This window comes from Pelodiscus sinensis, chromosome 3, assembly GCF_049634645.1.
Source record: "Pelodiscus sinensis isolate JC-2024 chromosome 3, ASM4963464v1, whole genome shotgun sequence".
Taxonomy (NCBI): domain Eukaryota; kingdom Metazoa; phylum Chordata; order Testudines; family Trionychidae; genus Pelodiscus; species Pelodiscus sinensis.
Genome location: NC_134713.1, coordinates 78,658,172 through 78,682,370, shown reverse-complemented (window position 1 = coordinate 78,682,370; position 24,199 = coordinate 78,658,172). Strand labels below are relative to the sequence as shown.

Below are 24,199 nucleotides of genomic sequence, written 5' to 3'. Positions count from 1 at the left end.
TAACTTTCTGTATTATAGAGACAAGATACGTGAGGTAATATTGAACCAGCTTATATTGGTGAGAGAGACAAGTGAGTTGGTCTAATAAAAGATTATTATTGGACTTCACTCACTGTGGTCCCAGGATGTAAGAGAGACCACACAGCTATAGCAACCCTGTATTAGAAACACAGTCTAAGCTGATTAATGCTGCCCTACATCTCTGGATTGTATGTTGCCTGAAGACTCAAACAAGCTACAGTTCATTAAGAATACATCAAAGCAAATATAGTGAGTTTCAGGTTTTTATTTTCCCACTGAATGCAAGTGGAATGTTTTCCTTGACTGTACAAACAAACTAATGTGAAACGTTTTCATGATATACTTTCCAAAACATTTTCAATTACTATTTAAAATATTCTCCTTCTTCCATTCTTTTTAACTTCAAAAATCCCTCCACTTTCCTTAGAAGTTATTGTTGCCCCTACCTTTATTCAGGAATTTTAAGTAACTCCTTTTGAGCTAAAGTCAAGTTTTGTCCCTATATTAACAACACTGGTACTGTAAAACCATCTGCAATTTTCCCATTATAATGTGAGTGCCTCCTTTGTAATGTTCGGCCTCTGCTGGACTAATGTGTACATGCGGAACAGATGTGACGTGGCAGGGGAAAAGACTTTGGAGTAAGTATTGGACAAACTAGGAAACAAAAGAGGAAATGTATGCAACATCTGTATATCCTTTCATGAGCAGTTTTGGTGTCCTGATGTACTCTTGTTTCATTTGCACTATATAAATATTACCGTGTCCACATGCATGCCGTATTTCCTATTGAATTTTCTGGTAATCAGTTACTTGTTTCTGTAAAATCAAACAGAGAGTCATGAACAACAATTTGCAACAGAAATAATTCTTTCTACATAAATCCTTTTTGATGAATACCAAGGCATCCTCAGAATAGTGTAAACTCAAAAAATAATTAATAGATGTTTTAAACTGAAGCTCAATAAAACTATGTAGCATATTGTTTGGGGAGAATTTTTATCCTTCTACATCAGCTATAATAAATTTCACAGGAATTTAAAGTTCCTAAAGTGACATTAGTCTCCTCACATGCAAATATTAACCTCAGCCATTGTCCCCTGCCCATTTTTTTTATTTAAAACATGCTGCTTTTTCTCAACTAATAAGTTGTCACCAGCAATTTATGGCTACTTGGACAACTCACCCCTATTTCAGGAAGCAAGGAAGTTATAAGAAAAATCAGTAACAAATGCAGATTTATTTAAAAATTTGTTCTGACCATATTACTAATTAAAAAAGCCATAAAATACAATCCTTTCTGATATTTCAGAGAATGTAAAGATGGTGGCATTTAGGGTGTTTGTTTTATATTGCATTAATAAAATATTTAAAAGAGTTGGGGCCTAATCCAAAGCCTGTTCAAATCTTTGGGAGTCTTTCCACTGATTTCAATGGACTTTGGAGCAGGGGCCGCGCGGGGGGCAGATAATAACAGCTGTAGTTCCTTTCAGGGTTACGGCAGCAAAAAGCCAATGAAATATTGGGTCTTTTGTATAGAGACATAATAGAAATAGAAGGGGCGAGTTTCTCTCTGTAGGACGCTGGTGAGAACACACGTGCACATCATGGGTTGTAACTGGAAGAAATTAAGAAGGAAAAATTGTAGAGTATTAGGAGAAACTTTCTGAGAGAGAAATCTGTTTCTGAATAATTTCCAAAGGACGTGGTGAAAGTTTCATCACTTCATATGAAAATCAAGACTGGACAACTTACTAGTACCTGTACTAAATGAAACAATGCTACATTAGCAGGGGAATGGACTAGATGACAAAAGAAATCTTTTTAATCTCTTATTTCTCTGACTGGGTAATGGCAAATGCACTACTGATGGGTGGTCATATACAGTAAACTTCTATTTGCTCTGCTGTTTGGCAATCACTGATGAGCTAAGCCCCTTCTGTTTATGTTTATTCCCATTCAACTCTTTGAACTACCCGTATATACTCCAGTGCTTCAGTCCTCTTGAACATGCTACTCTTACATGACTTTGGCAGGAGTTATATGAGCGTAAATACTGCAGGACTGTGAGCATGTTAGGGATAGATGAACACAGAACTTTCGTTATTGACTACAGATAGGAGGAATTCAAAGTGTTCTTTTAGACTGGTCACAGAGAAGCAGCCCATTCTGTTGCTCTAGGTTATCTACTAATCCTAAACTCAGACTTTATTTCATTAGATAGCTGGTTCAGATTTAAAATAAAATCATCCACTTGGTCGTAGTATATATATGTGTGTATAATACCTTTGTATACAGCTTTTGCATTTTTTCCACATGGTGAATGTTTATTTCTTGTAACTTAGGCTTTAGTATGCAGTACAAAGAACAGAGGAAATCTCAAGAAAAATCCACACTCCAATGCCACCCTTGAAATCCAAAATCCAACCTTTACATATTTATTGTGTTATAAAGATTGTGGCTAAAAAGGAAAAATAAGACTCTCTGACAGAATGGCTTTCAGCAGCAGAAGCAAATTAATTCATGCTAGCTTGAAAATATTTGCATGAAAAAAAATCATGCACGTTTGCACATGCAAACTGTTTATTCAGCAGTAGTTTTCCTTCCCCTGGAGCTCAGCAATTTTGATCTATCTCGGTGTCCTATTATACTCAGTCTAATAAGCCAGGGATTGCAGTTCCAGGAAAGATAGGTCAGCAGCTCAGAACTATGTAAACAATGACCTCTTCAGAAGTCAGACAAACAAGAAACTGAGACAGCAAAGCACCACCACGTATAATTTTTAGATTGTCATAAGGAGTTACTTTCATCTCTACTACTAAAGATTTTTAAAAAGAAATAGTGTAAAATACACTTGTATCAGGTCCACAATTTATTATTAAAATAAATTATATACTTTTTATTTTAATATTTTAATTTATGCTATGTTTTGCATTTGGAATCGTTTGTGTGAAAAGCTGGCTAACAGATGTCAATTCCATTTTATAGAACATGCTTAGATTTAAAGCTTATAGAAATACAAGAATTACCCCTTTAGCTTATTTAATACCTGACACAATTTCAGAACATTACATGCTGGAGTAATGTTGATTAATAACCTCATATCCTTCTGGACAAGTAATTTATCACCTGTCTTCATCTCCTAAGGCACTTAATGTAAAGTCTATTTCATGCTGCACTTCTAGCTTTGAGAAAGCTGGTAAGAAAGATCAAAGATGACAGAAAATCAATTCCGCATTTTGGTTTGGTACCACCTATGTTGGCAACAGCTCAAATAAATATAAAAGGAATTATATAAGGCAAACATTTCATAATGACTTAGTTGCATCTGATGATCAAGTTAAAATATTCAAATAACATATTAGGTTGGGAAAGACTACTTTTAGTGTTTAAAAGCAATAAAATGAGGCCTGCTTCGTGATGACTATAATTATTAATGTTGTGAGAAACATTGTGGTCTCATGGACTTCTAGCCTAGCTTCTGAGATGCGCAAGTCATTTAACATTGGTATCTCATTATTCTCCATTAGGATTGACTTACCTACTGCACAGTGATGTTTGGGGTTAATTGCTGTGTTCCAGATCCCCAAAGGAACTTAGGCATTATGATGCTCAGAGTTACAATGCCTAACTTTTAGTTAGCTAGGAAACCACTGAAACAACAATGAGCTTCACAAAGTCTTGAGTTAGGCACCTAAGCTCCCTATAAAATGCCTGGGAGAGAGAGAGATGCATAGGAATGGGATCCATGAAAGCCAGCAAACTAGGCAGGGAGCCTAATGAGAGATGCATAGAAGGATCTGTCCTATGTCTTACAAAGTTAGGCAGTCACACGTGGATTCAGGGAGGCTTGTATCTTTGCAGTTGGGAATCCCTCCCCTGGAGTCCTGCAGTTTAAATGCCTGAATCATTTCTTTTGAGAATGAGCTAGGTGTGTGTCTAACTGCACACAGAACAATTAGAATAGCAGGTGGCAGCAGTGATGACCATATAGCTTTTAGTACAGTGGTTAGTGCTCTCACCTAGGGTGTGGTTGCTTTCCCCCATTCTTCCTAGGGGGGTTGAAAGGGTGTGAATTGGGGTCACCCACCTTTTGGGAGAGTGCTCTAATTGCTGAGCTCTGGGATATTCTGATATGAGATCACTTAGGAAAGATCTACACTGGGGGCAATATTGACCTAAGGAAAGCAACTCCAGCTATGTGAATAGTATAGCTGGAGCTGACATACCTTAGATGGAGTTGCTGCAGGAGGCTGACAGGAGAAAATCTCCTATCAACTCCCCTTATGCTTCTTGTTCCGACTGAGTACCAGACTTGATGCCAGATCAATCTCCGGGGATCAGTTGCCACAGCACTGATCTCCCAGTAAGTGTAGATCTGCCCTCAGTGTATCCTGCAGAAGTTGTGCCACTATGTATACATGCATAGCCTTTGGAGCAGACTGAGAGTGATTCTATAGTAGTCACATGAATGGGAGATGGGAGACCTAAGGACTCATCCCCTGGCTCCAAGGACTATTTAATCATTTAGCCCAGGTGGAATAGCTGCAGTAGGAAAGAGTAAGGAAGCTCATATCTGAATAGCCCATAGCCTAGTTCGTGCACTCTCCTGAAAAATGTAGGAAAGCCTTGTTCAAATCCTTTCTCACCTGAGGCAGAGAGGGGAATTGAACGTTGGCCTCCTGGGTAAGTGCTTTAATCATTGGACTAAGCATTATAAGTGTGGGAAGCTCTACTTTCACCTCCTCCTCCAGCTGGTTTTGTATGGGGCTCAGTTCTGTAAATGGGCTCAGAGCATATCCATGGATTGGGCTCCACAGGCGAGATAGGTGCTCCTCCGTCTTTCTTCCCCTGTTCATAGATTGCGCTGAGACTTAGGCACCATTGCACTTAGAGTGAGGCAGTTGTGCGCATGCCCAGAAGCAGAAACAGGTGTCTAGGGAACTTTTACCTTCACCTGAAGATTTAGGTAAAGGTAAATTTAGGTGGCTAGAGGATTAGGTGGCTGCCAGGCTGGGGTTTTGTGGATTGTTGTGGTCTTAAAACCAGGGACTTAGGTGCCTAAATCTGTAGTTTAGGTGCCTGAGTATCTTTCTGGATCTGGAAATCTGTCCATAGTACTTTTGAAATAGAACATGAGTATTAATGTTCAAAGTTAGTCACAAGCTCACAAAACCCAGTGATGTTTAATGGGTGAAGTTAGTTTGTAGTGAAATACTATACTACTTGGACAGAATTTAAAAAGACAGTTAAATATGTTTGGTAAAGTGAGTTTTCTGCAGTCTCATCACTGCTGATTATCTAGGTATGAGTCTGTAAATACATGCTCTCATACATCATGAATTGCTCTTTCTGTCAGACTTTAGCTACGATGCCACCAGCTGCTGTTAGTAACATTAATAAATATTTGTATGATAATCATCAATGGTGGATTTTGGCTTTGTGGGAAGATTGGAAGCAATAGACACCAATGAGACTATCAGTTTAAACCCAACTAATCTGTAATGATGGGAAAAGGAAGTAGAGAAAAGATACTCACTAGGTGATGAGTCACTGAATTATTTAATTCAAGCATTGGCTGCCAGGGGTGTGAGCTCAGTAAATTTCTCACGTGGTCAGGTTAGTGGTATCCAACATTTTTAAATGTAGATCACACAGACTGAAGTTCTTGGCTGAAACTGCATCAGAGCATCAGTCTGTATCAGAATTTTTGTTCTCACTTGCTGGCACATTGTAGAGGCATAGGCCTCATAGAATCATAGAATAATAGGACTGGAAGGGACCTCATACCAGTCTCTTGTGGCTCTCTGCCCATTCTTCTTTGAGTGCTGGTCTGATAAATTTTTCATCAGTGAGGATTCTCATCTTGGATCTTCTTTATAATCCCGGGGAACAGGAAATGCCTGACCTGTTGCTCACAAGCTGCTCAGGGTTACAACTCCAGAAGAGGTGTCTTTTTAATCCAGTAGTCAGACCTGTTGAAATACACCTTCTTTCCCTACTATCTTGTATCCTTTGGAAGATCAAACTGGACAAGGAAACACATTTACCATGCACTGTGCCCCAATTCGAGCCTCAGCTGAGGAGGGTTCCCTTGGTTCTGTGATTCTGCGAATTGTGGTGAAGAGCACTTCCTCAAACCTGCCTTCTCACTGGTTGGGAGTTACCCACAGTGAGTACCAATAGGAACCAACACTCCAAGAAGAAAGGAAGCAGTAGCCATCGGAAACAGTAGCAAACAGTACCTTATAGTAGCTACTGGAATTCTTTGAAATGTGTGATGCCTATGGGTATTCATGTCTTGCCCTCCTTCCCGTTGGCTCAGATGCTCTTCAGCTTTGGGTAAAATAGGAATTGGAGAGGTGGTTGGTCCATGCTGCTCCTTATGCCCCTACTAGGAACATGAAAAATGAAGGGTACAGATGTGGGTCAACAGACACTGTTATTGAAGAATATCTGGTCCTGGGTGTCATGCTGTCTAGAAGGATTCACAACTGTGAGGATAAACAAAAAAACAGAAAACAAAGGTAAACACCGCAAACTGGTGGTATTAGATTCCACCAAGCCAGTGAGAAATGTGAATCCTGGATTGTTATATCACTATTACCATGGAGTCACAGACTGTGCCCTTAGATTATTTAACCTGTCTTTCCAACCAGACAAGCTGTGTTGTGTGATAAAAGGGCACTCAAACCTAAAATCACACCATGTCAGGCTTTTCCCAGTCCCAAGAGCCCAGTTACTTACCCCAGATCAATTGTTACTTTGGACCTTACACCAAAGAACACTGGCAGCCAGTTCTATAATAAACTAATTATAGGTTTAACTTAAAAAAAAGAACAAATAGTCTAGCAAAGACTAACAAAACATGTAGATGGTATCATGAGTTTTAGTGGATTCAACCGACAAAATTATAGGTTTATTAGCTAAGAAAAAAGCATGAGAGTTATTGAAAGGCTAAAGCAGGTAAAATATATTAACAGGTAAGTCACGGTTTGCAATTCCAAATGATGACAGTGATGTATTAAACTGCTGGTCTCACAAGTCTTTTCAGGGTACCCCGCGATCTCTGCAGGATTTCTGCTTTGCTCTCATGCACTGCTCTGTGTGAGTCCAGACAGACAGGGAGGACCGCTCATTTCTTGGATCCATATTTATAGCTCCTTTACACAGAAAACAAACTGTGACAGTGTCTTTACCGAAAATGGACTTTTCCTTTGATGTCAGAGAGCGAGGAATGCATTTTGAAGCTAGCTCTCTTTTTCATTTGCATTCCCCAAGACTTCACTCACTTTATTTAAGGCTTTATTTACTTACAGGAATACACACAATGTAAATGTTTGCTGTTGAATTATACAAGACCAGAGAAGTGAGAGAGCTGCAAGTATCATGACCCATTAGTTTTCATGAAGTTTAGACACCTAATATGCTCTTCTAAATTCAACAATTACTCTGATCTGCCCTAATAGTAAGTAAATTGGCCTTTGGCCCTGGATTTACCAAGTTATACTAGTGACACACTGGGTGCATAGAACTCATGCACTCCCTACAATAATACTTATAGGGACCACACTTTAAGGTAGTGTATTCACGATCTGTAGCTCTCTCTTTTGACCATTACTATGCTGCAAGGATCCCTTGTCTCCAATGCCTCCTGCAGGCCTTCTGTAGCTCAACCCTATGTTCAAATGACATAAAATTTAGACATTTCTGGAGTAACAGGATTGATGTGAAAGTTCACAAAATGTCCCAACGCAAAAGACCTCCCTCTTGGCTATTCCTCAGCCTGTTCTTTGAGGTCAGTCTTCAGCCCCAGCTGAACTCAATATTGCTTCTGTTAGGCTTGAGTGACCCTTCCTCAGGGTCCGTCCTCTACCCTGAGTTACATTTGTCTTCTAATATGTGAGGAGAATAAGCCCAAGCATGCACACATATTAAAGAACTGCAGTTGATGTAAGGTAAATAATTTTCCTTTTTACTAAAGCAGTTATTTCAGCTTTGCACTGGGTCTGTTTAAACAACAAAGAAAAATGTGTGAGGCACTTCATAGAACAAATGGACATCACAGGGACCTTTCCCTGGGATGGGAACAGGTGGTGAAGAGCAGGCTCCTATGGCTGAGAAGAAACCACCAACTCCAAAGGCTAGGAGACTCCTGGCTACTGTACCCAAGAGGAGGAGGCATAAGGTCAGGGACTCCCTTTTCAGAGGGATGGAAATCCATCTGCCAACTTGACCTGGTGCCCTGGGAAGTGTGCTGCCTGCCTGAAGCCCACATCTGAGACATTACAGAAAGGTTGCCATGGCTCATCCATCCCTCTGATCTCTACCTCATGCTGCTGATCCTTGTTGACACTAACGTTACTGCCAGTTATGACCATGAAAAGATCAGCAGAGACTACTGGGCTCTGGGGGTACTTCTCAGTGGAGTTAAAAATTCACAGTTGGCCCATGTCAACTGACTCCAGCTCCCAGGACTTCGACTATGGAATTGTTTAGTTGTGGAGTAGACTTCAGAGCTTGGGCTGGAGCCTGGGCTCTAGGACCCTACAAGTTTGGAGGTTTCAGACCCTGGACTCCTGGCTAACCCCATAATTCTGAGCCTTACAAGCATGTCATACGCCAGCCATGGGTGTCTAATTGCATTGTTGACATACTCTGGGAGCAAGGGTGAAGATATTGGAGGGGCAGATTGTGTGTGTCCCTCCCCCCCCCCCTTTTTTTTTGCAGTTGAGGTTAATGGACCAGGGAGGGACAAGTGCATTTTGGAGATTAATGCATAGCTGTACATATGGTGTCAGTCGGAAGTCTTTGGCTTCATTTACCATGAGATGCTGTTCTGGGAAGGAGAACTGCTGGGAGGAGATAGAGTCCACATAACCAGGAGGGGAAGAACATCTTTGTGCATCAACTTACTAGCTTAGTGAGGAGGGCTTTGAACTAAGATCAAAGGGGGCAGGTGACAAAGCCTAAAGGTAAGTGTAAACAAAGGTGACTTTAGTTAATTCGAACTAAGCTAATTCGAATTAGTGCATCTAGACCTAAAAACTAATTTGAATTAGCATTTTGCTAATTCGAAATAGCATGTCCACACTGAGTGGACCCTGAACCGAAGTTAAGGCTGGCCAGAACCAGTGCCGGCAGGGCATCAGGTTAGGACTTAGATTGTGGAGCTGCTGCCTCAGGCTAGCCAAGAGCTGTGCTTAAAGGGACCCAACCCCCACCCCGGACAGACGGTTCTCAGGGTTCCCCGCTTGCTTGTCTAACTCGATGAGGGACAGCAAAGCAGTCCTGACTTGGAGTGCCCTGAGTGCCCTCACTCGGCACATCACAGCACTCGGCCATCAGCCCGGCTGCACTTGCTGCAGGCTGCCATCCGGCGGGCTGTCAGGATCCAGGAGGCCCTGTAGAAGAGCTTCCACTCCAAGGAGCCCACAGAGCCACCCCAGTCCTCCCCATCGGGGGCTCGTGCCCCATTCCTCCCTCACCTCCTTCCACTTACCCCTCCCTAGCTCCCCTTCCTGATGTAAAAAATAAAGGACACGTGTGTTCAAAAATAGAAACTCTCTTTATTTAACAAAACTGGGGGGGGGGGGAATTAACCTCTGGGGAGACTGGGAAAAGGAGGTGGGAGAGGGGAAGAGAGAGGGAGAGGGGGAAACTTGGGAGGCGGGAGCTGGAAGGGGGAAGCCAGGGGAAGAAGGAGGAGGGGAAATATAAAACTATGGTACATCATATCTTCAGTACTGTGTACAGATGTGGTCTCCTCACCTCAAAAAAGATATTTTGGCCTTAGAAAGGGTTCAGAAAAGGGCAACTAAAATGATTAGGGGTTTGGAACAGGTCCCATATGAAGAGAGGCTAAAGAGTCTGGGACTTTTCAGCTTAGAAAAGAGGAGACTGAGGGGGGATATGATAGAGGTCTATAAAAGCATGAGTGGTGTGGAGAGAGTGAATAAAGAAAAGTTCTAGAGGACACTAAATGAAATGAATGGACAGCAGGTTTAAAACTAATAAAAGAAAGTTCTTCTTCACACAGTACATAGTCAACCTGTGGAACGCCTTGCCACAGGAAGCTGTGAAGGCTAGAACTATAACAGAGTTTAAAGAGGAGTTAGATAAATTCATGGAGATTGGGTCCATGGAGTGCTATTAGCCAGGGGGTAGGAACGGTGTCCCTGGCCTCTGTTTGTGGAAGGCTGGAGATGGATGGCACGAGACAGATCGCTTGGTCATTGTTTTCGGTTCCTCCCCTCCGGGGTACCTGGTGCTGGCCACTGTTGGCAGACAGGCTACTGGGCTAGATGGACCTTTGGTCTGACCCAGTATGGCCATTCTTATGTTCTAAGCTCACGGTCGGGGGTCTCACTGGACCAACTTGATTTTCATGCAGACCTGCTCCTGGGTTCGCATGTGGCCTTTGGTGGCCAGGCTGGCAGCTATCCTTCCCTAGACAGCCGCATTCCTGTGCCTAGTGCGGAGATCGTGGACGTTGGAGGCATCCCCCCATGAGGTCCACGATTTCCGCACTAGACCAGGCGGGCGCCCGCCTCTTATGGCCCCGGACAGGCTCCTGGGAGCCGCCAACCTGGTCCTGGGAAGAGGCGGAGGGCTGGGTGGCAGTGGGTGTCTGGCTCATGCCGTGCCAGGTGCAGGGTCTTCTGGCTTGGTGCTGGCAGGCTTTAAGGGCTCCGGGGCCGGGAGGGGGGCAGACGAGTTTCCCTGGTTGTGCCCAGAGTGGCCACCAGGGCAAGCTGGGAAGGGCTAGCCTCCAATTAGTTCGAATTAAGTGGCTACACAACCCTTAATTCGAACTACTTAATTCGAACTAGGCGTTAGTCTTCGTAGAATGAGGTTTACCTAGTTCAAATTAAGCGCTCCGCTAGTTCGAATTAAGTTCGAACTAGCGGTTTGCATGTATAGGCACTATGAAAGTTAATTCGAACTAACTGCTGTTAGTTGGAATTAACTTTGTAGTGTAGACATACCCTAGAGGAGGGGGTGTTTCCCCCCAAACGTGGCAAAACTACACTATCTACTAGTAATTACAGCTATATAACACTAAGAACAACTATAAACAAGAGAAAACAGGCAGGAAATCACCCTCTTAGCAGCGGTAAGAGAACGAAGGAACAAGGGCTCCAATTCCAGTGATGTAGCAGTCAGGAAATAGTAAAGGTGTTGACCCACATGGCTGCTTAAATCCCCTCATGCTTGCAACTTAGGTATATGTGCAAGTCAACAAATACTGCTTCAGAAACCTTCTGATGCATGGCGTGCATGTGCATCCACATTTGGAATCCATATAGAGACCATCATTTGAAGAAGGTTTGGTTATCAGTTTTCTGTCTGAATGTTCTCTTGGAACACTAACTGTACCCCAGCTAAATTCTGCATTGTGTACTATTGTAGCTTTTACAATCCTATTTCTCACATGTCTGCTTTCCATGTTGGTTGTTGCTGAAGTTGAGATCTTCAGCGAAAAGTACATCACAACAAGCCAGCTAGAAAATGTAAAACTAATGTTTTTTTAACGTCATCACGTTAAAGCAATAATCCCAAAGTAGTAGAGTGCGTGTGGTTCAACAATAGGCATCTGTCTCCAGCTGTGTAATTAGATTTATGAGTTCATGCAAGACTTATTGCCCATGACACGCATTCAGTTCCTCTGAGGTTATACTTGTGTATGCTGGGCCAACTTCATCCTTGTAACTCCACTGGCTTCTTGTAAATTACACCACTATGCATTTTGATCACTAACTGTTTCCATGTGTGAGCATCCCATATGCTTTTGTATCAATTGGCTGTTGAGTATAACTCCACTTACTGCAAATTCAGTGGAAATCAAATTGGTGCAGATGTTTCCAATTGTAGTTTGAAAATGTACATTCTATGGCCTTTTTGCATCGTAAACTACAAATTCTCAATGCAATTTTAAAATGAATGAATGAATTTAGAAGTTATGAAATCAAGGCAGCAGCTACACTGGCTAGAGTCAGATTGATGCTGTGCAAGTCCTGCTTCCCTATTATAGTTCTGCCAAGGTATCACTTTATTGATCAGCAGCATCCCTAGAATTCTGCTTTAGGGTACCTGGTGTTGGACACTGTTGGCAGACAGGATACTGGGCTAGAAGGACCTTTGGTCTGACCCAGTACAGCCATTCTTATGAATTCCTCTTTTACAGAGTTTGCTACTTAGTACAATGTTTTGTGTATAATTATACTCACATCCTTGACAATAGTGTTAGTGTCTGATGGGTGTCTTATGGCTTGATCATCAGTACAGGGATGGTTCCTACTGGAGTCTTCCTGAGGGAACTCAATTTTCCAATTCTGGGCATCCCCTTTTCATAATGTGATTCTGTCCAATTCCACCTTCTGCACATGTCCACTCTCTTTTCTCTTATTGGTGTGTGTTCCCTGAAAACTTATGGAACCCCAATTTTCTATAGGTTGGGTAAGTTCCCTTTATTGACGCACAACCTGTATCCTGTGATTAAGACAATGTCTAAGACAAATGTGCCTTTACAGTATTTTTAATTTCTAATATTAATCTGCTTGGTAATTTTGTGCAGTATTTCACTTGGTACCTCTTTTCCCATAATCTTATGGTAGGGGGTTATATTCTGGTCACTTATGTCATAATTTCTTATCTTCAAGGCCTAAAATAGTTAAGCTAAAGTCTTGCAGGGCTTAACCTTCAGGTTCTTGTGTTTCAGCATATTTTACTCATGTCTAGAACATGGTCAGTATTTAGAGGGAACTATCTTATATTTTCATAAGTCTACAAATTAACTCTAATTGCTGTGCAATGAATATATATAACATAACACAATAAATGAATAATGAACTAAAATCCTTGGCTATAACAGTATTTGTGGGAGAAGAGCAGAATGGGGAAAGATTCTTAGGGATTTTTTTTTTTGGTGGTAGTTGTGTGACTCAAATGTGCATTGCACGTGCTGCCTTCCTTCTGCTGTCATTGCAAATAAACACTAGGATGGGCCACATAGGGAAAACTGACACCAGGACAGCCTGGAAGCACATAAATAAGTTGCATAGAAAGTGGAATGGAATGAACAGCCTCACAAAGAGAATTTTAAATACTGTGTTGATTGGCGTAGCATGTATGTGTACCAGATCCTCCATTTGATTAAATGAAAACTGAGCTACATCATAGAGCCCTTTCTCCTAATAACGGAAGATTTCTTTTAAGAGGTGGTGGCTTTTGTTTTAGGAACAAGAGAATCAGAGCGCACAGTGACTACACAGAGAGAAATTCATGTGGTGGTGGTGTGGTGCATACATACTTGAATGACAACTGATGTCCAGAAGCCTGCAGATTTTCTTCGGTGTATATGTAGCGACTGTTATATTAATCCAGTGGATGTGAGGTGTGTGTGGACATTACTTTAATATTTTAGGAGCTTCTCACTTTCAGTGAATCGCTTTTATAGAGACAACAACATTTAAGGAGCTGCTTTGCAGGAAGATAGAGCCTCCCAAGCTGCAGGGTATATAAAACTTGGAGCTATTTCAGGAACTAGGAAATGACTCATTTTGAAGATGAGAGGGAATTTGGATGACAAAGAATGCATAGAAACACCCTAGGCAAGCAGTGAGCTATTTTCCTAAGCATAATTTACATTGTGATCAGTCTCAGGTTCCTATGGTTTACCAAACAGAAGAGCTTTAAATATTCTTTAGTGACAGGGATTTTTTTAAACTATTTGCTTTGCTCTGAAAATATCCTGCCCTGCATTCTCTTCTCTGAGTTGTTTTATTACTTTCTAATGAATTTTTGAAGTGGGGTAGCTGTGTTGCTCCCAAGATACTAGAGAGACATCATTTATTAAACTTCACCCATCTCTTCTCTCTAAAGCAGTGGCAGCCATTCACTTCCAGCTCTAGTAAGACAGGATACCACATTTATCCTCTTCAGTGGTAGCCTACAACCCACTTGTATAGAATTTGCTTAATACTGCAGCAGCATAAACAAGACACACATGTTTGTTCCTCTTTAATGAAGAGAACCTAGGATGCAGTGAAATAGCACTTTTTAAAAATAAACATCTGTTCCCAGAGGCAGTGTCTGGTAGATAACATCAAAAGTGCAAGAACAGTAGGGTTTTTTCCCCCTGCACAGAGGTCAGACAATAGAATTTTCTCTCGTTAGAGTAAATAAGTAAGAGGGCTTACAACAAGGTGGGGAACCTCAAACCCACCCTCCCCCCAGCATTGGGGGGCCCATGGTTGTGCTTCAGCTCCCCTGTTGCCTCACCATGGGGCTGGAGTATGCACAATTTTCTAGGCTAAGATTTGTCCCCCCCCCTACATTCTCCTCACACACCAGAGCCTGGAAGTGTCTTTCTCCTCCTCAGTGGGGGGGCCACAATAAAGGGATTTTTTTGTTGTTGTTTTGTTGGATTTTTTTTCACTTCTCACTTGTGTGTGGACCCTGATTGATTTTGGTTTCCTACCCCTGGCATACATCAAAGCCTAAATCCTAGTACCCTTCCACCCAGAGGCATTCACTGGCCTGAGGTTGCAGGGTAAGGGGAGAGTTGAGGGCCTGGGAATGGAATTCACAGAAGCTAGCAAGATGAATAGGAAGCTACCTAAGTTAGGCAGGAGCAAAAGTCTGTGGAAATAGCTAAGGATGTGAACAGGTAACCAGTTACCTGATAAGCATCATCTTTAATGGTTAACTGTTACCCAGTGTCATAAGGTGAGGGCCTGAAACACCCAGCCTGTAATATGTGGGCTTATATGAGGCCTGAGGCCCAGACAGCAATGGACAAGACTTTGCTAATGTAAAGCAGAGTTGCTCACAGATTAACAGGCAGAAGTCTGACAAGAACAGGGCTGATAACTACAGAAACACTTCTACTTAAAAATTACTAAGCACAGACTGTAAACACATTCCAGAAGGATTGTAACAGAATGCCTCGTGAAGAAACATCTTGGTACCACCCTCCCCACCACAGATAACAGGAACATACTGACCCAGGTTTAGGATGGTCTAAATTGATAGCATGATAGATAGTGGTTGAACCCCATATACGAGGTAATGGGTGGTTCTAGGTAACGCCAGAGCGTGGCAACCTGATGTGTCAGGAGTGACGTGTAACTTGTTTGTACCCGAGTATAAACGTGTATCCTCAAATAATCGCCTTTGTCCAACTGAAGGGGCATTTTTTTCCCTGGCAGAGACTGAGTTGGTTCATTGTCAGAAGGTACAAATCATAGAATCATAGAACACTAGAACTGGAAGGGACCTCGAGAGGTCAAGTCCAGTTCCCTGCCCTCACAGCAGGACCCAGTACTGTCTAGACCATGTCTGATAGATATCTATCCAAAATGCTCTTAAATATCTCCAGAGATGGAGATTCCACAACCTCCCTAGGCAATTTATTCAAGTGTTTAACCACCCTGACAGGAAGTTTTTTCTAATGTCCAACCTAAAGCCCCCTTGCTACAGTTTAACCCCATTGCTTCTTGTCGTATCCTCAGAGGCTAACAAGAACAATTTGTCTCCCTCCTCCTTGTGACACCCTTTTAGATACCTGAAAACTACTATTATGTCCCCTCTTAGTTTTCTCCTTTCCAAACTAAACAATCCCAGTTCTTTCAGTCTTCCTTCATAAGTCATGTTCTCTAGACCTTTAATCATTCTTGTTGCTCTTCTCTGGACCTTCTCCAATTTCTCCACGTCTTTCTTGAAATGTACTGCCCAGAACTGTACACAATACTCCAGTTGAGGCCTAATCAGCCCAGAGTAGAGAAGAAGAATGACTTCTCGTGTCTTGCTCACAAAACTCCTGTTAATGCATCCCAGAATCATGTTTGCTTTTTTTGCAACAGCATCATACTGTTCGCTCATATTTAGCTTGAGGTCCACTATGACCCCTAGATCCCTTTCTGCAGTACTCCTTCCTAGACAATCGCTTCCCATTCTGTATCGCTATGTCTAGATTTGGGGGGGGGGGAAGTTTCGAAAAAAGTGGTCTTTTTTCGAAAAAACTTCACCCGTGTCTAGACTGCTATTGCATTCTTTCCAAATTAAATTGAAAGCACACAGCAGGTTTTTTTGACAGAAGTAAACCTCATTTTACAAGGAAGAACACTTATTTTCGAAAGAGCTCTTTTGAAAAAAGCGTTCTTGACTGTAAATAGGGCTTTTTTGAAGGAGAGAATCGCTTTTTCAAAAAAAGTTGTGGTTGTTTAGAAAATTTCTTTCAAAAGAAGCGTGTAGTCTAGACATACCCTATGTGTGAAACCGATTGTTCCTTCCTAAGGAGAATACTTTGCATTTGTCCTTATTAAACTTCATCCTGTTTACCTCCGACCATTTCTCCAGTTTGTCCAGGTCATTTTGAATTATGACCTTATCCTCCAAAATAGCTGCAACCCCTCACAGTTTGGTATCATCTGTAAACTTCGTAAGCATACTCTCTATGCCATCATAAATCATTGATGAAGATATTGAACAGAACCGGTCCCAAAACAGACCCCTGCGGAACCCCACTTGTTATGCCCTTTGAGCAGGATTGTAAGCTGTTATTACTCTCTGAGAACAGTTATTCAGCCAGTTATGCATCCATCTTGCAGTAGCCCCATCTAAGTTGTATTTGCCTAGTTTATTGATAAGAAGATCATGTAAGATTGTATCAAATGCCTTACTAAAATCTAGGTAAACCACGTCCACCACTTCTCCCTTATCCATAAGACTCGTTATCCTATCAAAAAAACATATCAAATTGGTTTGACATGATTTGTTCTTTACAAAACCATGCTGGCTGTTACCTATCACCTTATCTTCCAGGTGTTTGCAGATGAATTCCTTAATTACTTGCGTAATGTGTAAGTGGTTTGGTAGATTCTGCTGACCACTATTATTGTTCTTCATTTGACAATAAACCTGGCCAAGCACCTTTGATCCTTATCTGATCCAGTGGTCTTTGGGGATTCTCTTGGAGTCTGCTGTGATGGCTATTTGCACAGCAGGACACCTAGAGGAGCACACTCACACAGCCAAACAGTTGTCATCATAGACTGTGCAGGAGAACTGTCAGGATGCCACACTGGAGACACCTGACTGTTATACCCAGGAGCATCCCTCCACCTGTGGAGTCCTGCGGAGGCTAGGAATTGACCACCTTCCCTCCCTGCACAAGGTGGCAGGGGCAGAAGGGGAAGGCTGCTGGCTGCGAAAGCTCATGGGCTGGGAGCTGGCAGCCTCCTCTTCCCTGCTGCCATTTCCATGCAGTGTGAGCCTGTTGACTTCCAACCTGTGAACAGTGGTCTGGTGGGAATCTTGCTGCAGGGGAGGGGGTGTCTGGTGGGGGAGTGGCAAGGCAGGTGGGCAAAGGGTGAAGTGGTGAGTGGCAGATGAGAGAGTGAGGAGGGACGTGGCAGACAAGGGGGTCTCATGAGGGTTGGGGCGTGAGGAGACGAGGGCTGGGGGATGAAAAGGGAAATGATGGGGTGGGGGGGGTCTCACCATGGGGGAAGGGAGGTGAAGTAGGACATGAAGAGTGTTGGTAGGGTGATTTGAAGCAGGGACAGGAGCCCAGGTGTCCCACATTCCAGGTGGGTGTTAACCACCTGGCTAATGGGTACTGTGAAGTAGGGATGTTAAAATTAGCTTAATCAACTAATCAAATAGTCAATGGAATTTCAATAAAGGCCCTTTACTTTGAAATGCAGCAAGAACCTGCCTGGCTATTGTTACATTTCAAAGGTGGAAGTGCCGCGCAGCATCCCACCTTTGTAAGATGCAAGAGCCCCAACAGGCATGGAGTCCCCAGCGGGGACTGTTATACATTTCAATGGTGGAACGCTGCAACTGTACCCCTGCCTCCTCCCATGGAGCTGGAGGAATTGGTTTTAAAAGGGATCCCCCCAGCATCCCTTCCCTCTCCTCCCCCTTGCTGCCTCTTTCTGATAGAGGCAACAAGGAGGGTGGGAAGCGACAAGTCGACTGGTGTATCGACTATCCGATAAATGTTTGTTACTCGGATGGTTGACTAGTCTATTAGTCGCTTACATCTCTACTGTGAAGTGGGGCTTTCTCCATCTCTCTTCTCGAAGCTATTCTATAACTATTCATTGGGCATGCTCAAGTAAGAAATTGATGCCATAGCCTGCTGATGTGGGCACTCACCTGGGCTTTGGGAGAGAGAGGTTCAAGTCCATTAAAAATTTGGCTAACTAGGTCAGTGTCTACTCCTGTGGGAATAAAATGCCTGCCCCAACCTGCAGAATTCCTGTGTTTCCCAGTAGAAAATGCTGCGTGATGGGGGACCCTGAGTGCATTTGGAGGGTTGCCCCCCAACAAAGGCAAGGTCCTCTCATTTCTGCAAGTGCAGAAATTAAGCTGCTGAGCTGCAGAAGGCTGCATCTTGGCTCCACAGACACGGAAGCTGAGCGCAGCCTCCTATGTGCTAATGCCAGTCATGTTCCCCTTCTGTGTGCTGGGAGTCTCCCTGGTTTCTGGTCACAAGTGAGTGCCTGTGGTGGGGCTTGGCAAGAGGGGGCACGGGAGATGAAGGAAGTGGAATTGGGGAAGAGGCAGTAGAGGAAGAGGGGAGGCAGAACAGAGTAGGTGGAGAATGTGGGAGTGAAGGAAGAAGGATGGGGCAGAGAGGGAGAGGGATGAGACTGGAGAAAAAAGAGAGAGGAGTCATGGAGAAAGACAGGAGCCCAGCATGCAGTATCCCCTTGGCAGCAGCTGGGGATCCCCCATGAAACAGGCCCATCAAACCCTTACCCTGACATTCCCTACTCCCCTACACCTGCATCCCCTGATGAGTTGCCGCTTCCTACCCAACTGTGCCCTAATCAGCTGAATCTGGACCTCCACTCCATCAAGCCCTACTCCTGCAGCCCCCCCCCAGTGAGCCCCACGTACTCTGCCCTCCCCTGTTGAGCTCTGTCTCCCCACACACTCTCTGTTGAGCCCCATCCACCTTCACATGGATCCTCTGCAGAGTCCCATTGCCCCTGTACTCCCAATGAGTCCCTGTGCACCCAGATCTCCCAGCGAGCCACCTGCACCCAGATTGCCCCCACAGAAATCTCTCACGCCATACTTGGATCTCCCCACACTAAGCCCTTCCACTCCTGGATCTTGCCTGGGCTAAGCCTGCCCATCCAACCTGGTATGCCTGGCACAGAGAGCAGGGCCCCTGGATGGTTCTGGGGCAGACCCAGCCCTTACCCTGTGTCAGGGTTGAATGCAGCCTCTCTGCTGAGTTCCTGTACCCAGGAAGGTGGTGGCTACCAGGTAATCTCCCACCTCAATGCAGCCAGTGCCCTGTCCCTCCACTGCCATGCTCAAACTACATTTATTTGTTGACCAAAATTACAGTTTTTGCAGAATTTTGAAATATTGTGCGCAAAAATTTTAATTTTTTTTTTTTTGGTCCAGATAAATTTCTTTCTCAGGAGAATTCTTTCACCCACTAGTTTAACCAGCAGTTGGAAGGACCAGGAAGGACCCGGAGAGGTGATATTTTGATCTTTTCTATTTAACTTAGAAGAGCTTTGCAGGTTGGAAAAGACACTCAACACCAATAGATAATGCAAAAGGTGTTTCCTGTTTCAGAACAGGAATAGAAGGCTTGCCAATATGTGTTAATAACACTGACTGCAAGTATCAAATGTCACTGAAAACATATAAAATAGATAACCAAGCCAACATTTCCACTCTTTGCTTCCTCTGAGAGCGCCTAATTTTAGGAATTACTCCAGTTTAATTATAAATGAATAGTTCATTAGCTAACTGTAGTCACCAAAGCAGTGACCAGGGCTAAAGCTTTAATTACCACCCTTTCCTTGCAAGAAAAAGGCTCATATGAGAACAGGGTTTAATGTGAATGTAGTTGAATCAGCAGTGGTGAATAGTAGAATAAAAGGAAGGTGTTCAGAGCAGGAAATGTGATATAATAGATATCCAGCAAAAACACATTAAATAGTATGCTGAGTCAAATGAGCCTGCCTTTAAAAGCTAATGGGATCAGTCCTATTGGATTAATAGGATTGGGGCGGATTTTTGAGTGGGCGGGGAATACTCCAATAATTTGAACCAATTAAAATGAAAAGACACTAATACAATTTAACCTGACTGATTTATTACACCCCAGAACCTTTGTTTTGCCTTTATGGCTCAGCTTTGCTGTGTGGAAGCTGTCTTGCCCCCAACACATCATGTTCAAAATTATAAGTTAAAGCCATTTTATGTATTTTTATTCCAAAATGTTGAACATAATTTTTTCCCTTAAGCCCTTGAGAAAGAATCCAATGGTCAAGTTATTGCCAGCAGTAGCAAACCCATAGCCTTCCTCTGTATAAACAAAGCCATTCCATAAATCTGTAATTCCCCACTTTTAGCTCCCACAAAACCATCAGTTCGCCCTGCATAAATATGCGCCTCCTGTGCATCGATCTTTTCCTAATGCCTGCCCACATGAACTGGCTTTGCAACATCTCCTAAAGGTCAGCACATTTGGGTTACTGTCAACCAAAGGAAAAATTGAATTCCAATGTCAAGGGAGAACACTGTGCCAAAAGTTGCTTTTGTATAATTACTACTTAATGTGCACCTCATGCATCTGACAAAGTGGGTCTTTGCCCACGAAAGCTTATGCTCCTACACTTCAGTTAGTCTATAAGGTGCCACAGGACTCCTCGTCGCTTTTGCAGATTCAGACTAACACGGCTACCCCTCTGGTACTTAATGTGTGTATTTCTATTGTCCATAAGAGCCCTGTCATGAACCAGGAGTGTTTTGTACTAGGTGATATGCAAACATAGAACAAGAAGACAGTACATAAAGGCCTTCTAATAAGAGCACCTCCATAGATTCTTAACTGTAGTAGCTTGGTTACATAGAGAGAGAAATGGTCACACCCTAGCAGCCAACACAGATTTTAGAGCCTAGGCACTTTATACTCACAGAGATACATACACTGTTTAGCAAATGAGCTGCCATATTTTTGCGCCTCCTACAGTTTCCAAATTGATTGAAGGTGTAGTCTCATGCAGAGCACATTTCAGGAATCTAAGTGTGAGGTGATGATAGAGAGGCCTCAATTTGACAGTGTGACAGTCTCCTGCCCAGCTATGGATAGCAAAACACTCTTTTGGCCCTGCAGCAGTATAATTAGACAACAGCAGCTGGGAATCTAATAAGATTTTTTTGTCTTCTGATACTTCAAAGTGATGCCTGGAAATATTCGAATCTTAAAGAATACCTTCTTTTGCCCACCCTTCCCATTCATTTAAACTTGGATGAGTGAATAGGGTTGATTTTTTCCTTCTGTGAAGACTAGAAATAAATTGCTGTCAGATTAAGACCATGCAGGAGAAATTTTAGTCTAAGAGAAAACGTTTGGAGACATTAATGAAGAAAGGGTTTAGAACCAAATGTGCCATCAGAGCCTTATACATGTCCCCCTTCTGTTGTACACACATGCATGTGTGAGTGAGCTGTTTTATACCACCATAGTTTTCCCCTTTTAATGTTCCTTAAGCAACGTAAATAGATACAATAATCATAGGGATAGTAAATGCTTACCTATAATTGGCATTATTAATGGATTCTTCCTCTCCTGTGTTCTGTAGCCTTTTCTGCAAGGCTAGTTCTTATGGGGGACATTAATGCATTGGACAGGCTGCTACACACATTATTGATGGCTGAATAGCAGGAAAGGTTACGTAAATTGTTGACTCCGCTATCAATGCAAGAGTATTACTAGTATGTGCAGTACAATATGTAAAGGCTGTTAAAGTATTATTCCCTGCTGCCCAGATACTTTCACAACAAGATATAAATTACAACAAAAAACAAAACACCCAGTCAGTACCTCAAAAATGACCTCAGACCATCAGCAACAAAAAAACAAAATGAGCTGCTTGTACCCAGTTATCACAGACTCCATAATGACTAGGGGAATGAAACCTAGTCAAAAAGTGGTTGAACTAGGATGATCACACAGTAGAGTGTGGAGGCCATATAAGTACCTGTATATAGAAACTAGTTTCACAAGTTTTAATATCTCAAGCTGTGACAATTAAGAACATGTTTATCCTTCAGAAACCACGAATGTATTACTTGGATATGAAGCCATCTATACAGTGCCAGAACTTTAGTTTTGATCCCAGTTAAATAAGAAACACAGGCCTGAGTTGTACTCACCGGTGCCAAAATCTTTGCTCCCAAGCCCTGCCCTAGGAGCATGCATACAACTTCAGAGCAGATCCTCTTCCTTCTCACCCTGTTGAGAGATGACATCCATTCTCTTTGGAGTGAAGACCTATCAGTCAAGAACACCGTGTGCTGCTGTATCTGTACTTTGCTCTAAAGGTGACCACTGTTTCATCTGCCATCAGTTATAATCCTGGGTAGGGAAGCAACAAGGGCACAGGCCAAGAAAGGGACCTAAGCAATAGGCTGTTGGTGGAGAGAGCAAAAATCAAGTTGAAAGGGGATGACTACAAGGGAAAAGAAAGAGGGAAAACATACTGACAGACTGCACAAAAGACAATAGCAAACCACAGAAGAAAGAAAGAAAAAAAATTAAAAACACAAGGGCGTTTATCCCACAGAAAGTTGCTGCCAAAATGTGGATTTCATTTACATAGGATTGTCTAAATTCTAAGAGTGTGTCTTCACTGCATTGTAGCTCAAGATTTGCGTAGCTCAAATTGCATATCTTATTTCAATCTTATTGCGAAATAGCCTAATTTGTAATTTGGGCTGCCAAATTTTTAAATAATTTGCTATTCCGAAATGTTCCTTACTCCTCATGGAATGAGGTTTACAGGGACATTGGAATAGCGAGTCCGAAATAATGGGCTTGTTGTTGAGACATGGGATAGCTCTTTTGAATATTCCAGTATCCCGAAATAGCATTGCAATGTAGACGTAGCCTAACTGAGGGCATCTTAAACAAAGGGTGGGGTAACAAAATACATATTCAAAACAGAAGAGGGCCTGCCTGTTCATGCAATTGTATGAAAATTATAATTTGTCTATCATGCCTTTGAAGGCTCAGTGTCTTATGCTTGACTTTCTGGGACATCTGAGAATGAGCACTTCCACATAAGTTTGACCTCACAACAAAATATTTGATTTCCCTCTTCATTCCACATTGAAAAACTGATCTTTTGGAAAGGCAGAGAGTTGATTAACCTGCAATTAATTTGCCGTTTCTCTCTTTTGGGGCTTCTGGTCCCACATGGTGAGCAATCTACATTTCATTAACTCTTCTCTGCAAGGAGTGCTAAATCAAGGGTTCTGAGGGTACATTATTTGGTGGTCTTGGTGTAGCCATGCTTGTTGGAGGCCACTCTCCCACTTTTCCCTAAATACTTAATTAGCTTTAGGAAAAAGAAGTAATTGTGCATGTCCACACACGTCCAAAGACTTGTAATTTATTTATTGCCAGTTGTGAAAAGTGATGTTAACAAACATACAAGTAGCACTTTTTACAGCAGACTTACTTAAGCCTTGGTGGGGAGTTTGGGGGAGGCAGCAAGGCCAGGGGTTACGGAGGTAGATGAGTAACTGGGGGAGGAAAGGCGGGGGGGCGGAGCCTGAAGCCCTGTGTTCAGTGCAGGGAATTGCTGCCCCCATGGCCTGACGCTTACTGCCACTGGGAAGGTAAGGAATTCACTGGCTGTCTGCTCCTCCAGCATTGTGCCCAAGGTGTCTTCAGAGGTGGGCAGCCCCAGCAACCAAAACTAAGGGCTTATCTATACTTACCTGGAAAATCAATTTAAGATATGCAATTCCAACTACATTAATTACATAGCTGGAGTCAATGTATCTTTCTTCAAGTTTCCGTGCGGTCCCTTACTCCTAGTGAGGAGCAGGAGTACCAGCGCTGATGGAGGTGCCCTCTGAATTTGATTTAGCAGGTCTTTACTAGACTCGCTAAATCAAACTCCAGAAGATTGACTTCAGCAGCATTGACCTTCCTCTTATTGAGGATAAGGCCTTAGGCAAACTGAACTCTTGTTTCTGTAGTGTAAAGTGGCACAATGTTGCTGCCAGTCCTTACCTTTAGAACAGTAATTGAGAAAGTATCACATGTAAAACAGACATTTAAAATCCTCTCCTCACGTATTGTCTTCATTTGGTTCATATGCCATGTTGGGTATGAGGAAAG

The 24,199-nt window shown here is 42.7% G+C and overlaps 1 protein-coding gene and 1 long non-coding RNA gene across 7 annotated transcripts in view; one reads left to right on the top strand and one right to left on the bottom strand.

Annotated features, from left to right (window-relative positions):
- METTL24 (methyltransferase like 24) overlaps nt 1-24,199 on the top strand; it is a 101,941-nt gene that overhangs the window by 56,536 nt on the left and 21,206 nt on the right. For 4 of the 6 annotated variants that reach the window (XM_075923114.1, XM_075923115.1, XM_075923113.1 and 1 more), the window contains exon 5: nt 19,456-19,533. The exons of the other annotated variants lie outside the window; for them this stretch is intronic. In XM_075923114.1, the coding sequence (XP_075779229.1) occupies nt 19,456-19,533 (78 nt within the window). The remainder of the gene's footprint in view (nt 1-19,455; nt 19,534-24,199) is intronic. 6 annotated transcript variants of the gene reach the window in all.
- On the bottom strand, nt 437-22,879 carry LOC142827515 (uncharacterized). The gene is made up of 3 exons (XR_012902201.1): nt 22,225-22,879; nt 5,561-6,515; nt 437-840 (listed from the first exon to the last, which is right to left on the bottom strand). It is a non-coding gene; the product is annotated as an uncharacterized LOC142827515 (long non-coding RNA).